The sequence below is a fragment of the Pongo pygmaeus genome, chromosome X, assembly GCF_028885625.2.
Source record: "Pongo pygmaeus isolate AG05252 chromosome X, NHGRI_mPonPyg2-v2.0_pri, whole genome shotgun sequence".
Classification (NCBI taxonomy): domain Eukaryota; kingdom Metazoa; phylum Chordata; class Mammalia; order Primates; family Hominidae; genus Pongo; species Pongo pygmaeus.
Genome location: NC_072396.2, coordinates 144,845,285 through 144,847,968, shown reverse-complemented (window position 1 = coordinate 144,847,968; position 2,684 = coordinate 144,845,285). Strand labels below are relative to the sequence as shown.

At 41.7% G+C, this 2,684-nt stretch overlaps 1 protein-coding gene across 1 annotated transcript; it reads left to right on the top strand.

Moving 5' to 3' along the window:
- Positions 1–998: 998 nt before the first annotated feature.
- Positions 999–1,808, top strand: LOC129025315 (uncharacterized protein AH6.3-like). The gene is made up of 2 exons (XM_054473074.2): positions 999–1,222; positions 1,411–1,808. The coding sequence occupies exons 1-2, from the start codon at positions 1,079–1,081 to the stop codon at positions 1,750–1,752; spliced, it is 486 nt and encodes a 161-aa protein (XP_054329049.1). The 5' UTR covers positions 999–1,078; the 3' UTR covers positions 1,753–1,808.
- The last annotated feature ends 876 nt before the right edge of the window (positions 1,809–2,684 follow it).

The following is a 2,684-nucleotide window of genomic DNA, read 5'->3' as shown; positions in this document are numbered from 1 at the left end:
CAAACCAACATGGCACATGTATACCTATGTATCAAACCTCCACGTTGTACACTTGTACCCCTAGAACTTAAAAGCATAATAATAATAAAAAAGAATGTATGAGGGACCTAGAATAGCTGAAGTGATCTTGTAAAAGGAGAGCACAGTTGGATGAGCTGTGTTACCTAATTTTATGTCTTAGCATAAAATTGTGACATGACATGAAATTAATCATGACAATGTGGTTTTGGCATAAGGATAGGCAAATAGATCAATGGAACAGAATAGATGAGGAGTTGGCAATCTCTTTTTCTAAAAGGACAGATAGCAAATACTTTATGTGGTGCAGGCTATACAATCTCTGTCACAACTACTCTGTTGTAGTGTGAAAGCAGCCATAGCTGATAGTTAAATTAGTGTATCTGTGTTCTAACAAAGTTTTATGAACACTGAAATTTCAATTTCACATAAATTTTACATCATAAAATATTCTTTTGCTTTTTTTCTCAACCATTTAGAAATGTAAACCAAAAAAAAAAAAACAAAAAAAAGACCCAAAAACACCTGTCTTAGTTTACAAACCATACCAAAACAGATACAAATGGAAATTTGTTTGAGGGAAGTGGAATGATTCATATTTTGACTGAGAATTAAATAAGGCCACTGTACCTTGGAGGGATTTTAGATAAGACATCCAAAATAGTAGGTCATGGTAAAGGGTGGGAGAGAACAGAATGAACCGCTGAATGGGGGTGGCTGTAGGGAATGCCTTTAAGGAGACACCTTCTCCCTGCTATGTGACCCACCAGAATTGAACATGGGGAAATGATGAGGGTAGCAGGTCATTTTGAAATGGACCTTCGGGTAGTATTTGGGGTGGAAAAATCCCCTTTCTCCAACCACATTTTGGCCACCCCAGCAACACCACCCCCACAGAGGTATCAGCGCTTTGTGATGTCCAAGCCACCTCAGGACTACCATTGGATAGGGGTGCCCCATTCTGACCAAACAAAGCTGAAGGGTGGGGCTCCTCATTACCCAGGGGTGGGTATACATAAGGAGGTCAGGAGCATGGGGTAGACCACTGGGAGGCTTAAATATGGCTAAGGAGACCCACACACCAGTGAAGCCTAAAGAAAATATGAAACAACCAATTATAAGCACGAAAAAGCCAACCCCAAGAACCAAAGAGAAGAAGGAAAAGAAGAACTCTTCTCAACAAAAGACCAACAAAAATGGCAAGGTCAGATGATCCTATCCTTGTTCCTTCTTTTCTTTCCCCTCTATTCTCTCAAGACCCCTATCCTGTCCTTGCCTAGCACAACCCCCTTCCTCAGTCTGCACTCCTATTCATAAAGCTCCCCTTCCTATACAACCTCTTTCTCTTCCCCTAAACCAATGTCCTTCTGGCTCACTGTGTTGTCCTTCTAGGTGGAGAAGAAAATCATAAAGGTAAAAAAACCCCTTCAAAGGAATTCAAGAAAAAAAACTCAATCACCTCCTTCCTGCTCCAAAAAGCCTAGGATAACAATGAGACCAACAATATTTGTGTGTCACCACAAGCAGAATAAGACACAACAAAAAAATCAGAAGAGCAAGCACAAAAGACAACAGAAAATAAAAATCAGAAGAGCAAGCCCAGAAGCCGCTGGCAAAAGCAAACCATCCCAAGTAACCATCTCTGCTGCCAGTAAATGCAGAGCGTGGATCAGAAACGTACAACTAGCAACAGCAACTCTGGGGAATCACCAATCACATAAAGGCCAAATCTGAGACCAACAGTGTTCCACCCATGCTGATGAACGCAATAAAATCAGCACAATGTAAAAGGATGATGTGGATGTTTGTCTGTAGTGGGGAGGGGGTTAAGAAAGAAAAACTGCTAAGAGGGAGAGAGGCAGGGTCCTGTATGGTTGGGGGCCAGACCAACAGGTATACAGTTAGCTATCGGGGGATAAGGAGTGAGTGAGGACTAAGAAGTGAAGACAAATCAACACTTTACCCCACAGACAAGAAGAAAAAGGGCTTTGGTGTTTCTACATGTACTTAGGGTAGGTGTGGGTAGCAACATCAAGGTCTAAATTCCCAGAACCCAGTTAGGAGGAGGGTTTTATGTGTGATGTGTGTGGCAATAACACACCCCACAAAAAGACAATAAAACCACCTCCAGGTCATCCGTGTCATAGTGGTGTATGTCGTAACCCACACTATCCTATAAGCAAGTAAAGGCCCTCAGGAGGACCCAAAACTCATCCTATCAAGAGTCACTCTCTTGCGATAGTTTACTGAGAATGATGATTTCCATCAAGAACAAAAAACCAAACACCGCATATTCTCACTCATAGGTGGGAATTGAACAATGAGAACACATGGACACAGGAAGGGGATCATCACACTCTGGGGACTGTTGTGTGGGATCATCACACTCTGGGGACTGGGGAGGGGGGAGGGATAGCATTGGGAGATATACCTAATGCTAGATGACGAGTTAGTGGGTGCAGTGCACCAGCATGGCACATGTATACATATGTAACTAACCTGCACATTGCGCACATGTACCCTAAAACCTAAAGTATAATAATAATAAATAAATAAAAGAAAAAAAAAAGAAGAAAAAAAAAAAAAAAGAAAGAAAGTGTCACTCTCAGCACCCTGAAAGACAAATAGTGAAGTTTGGAGGCCACAAACCCAGCACTAATTAGGTC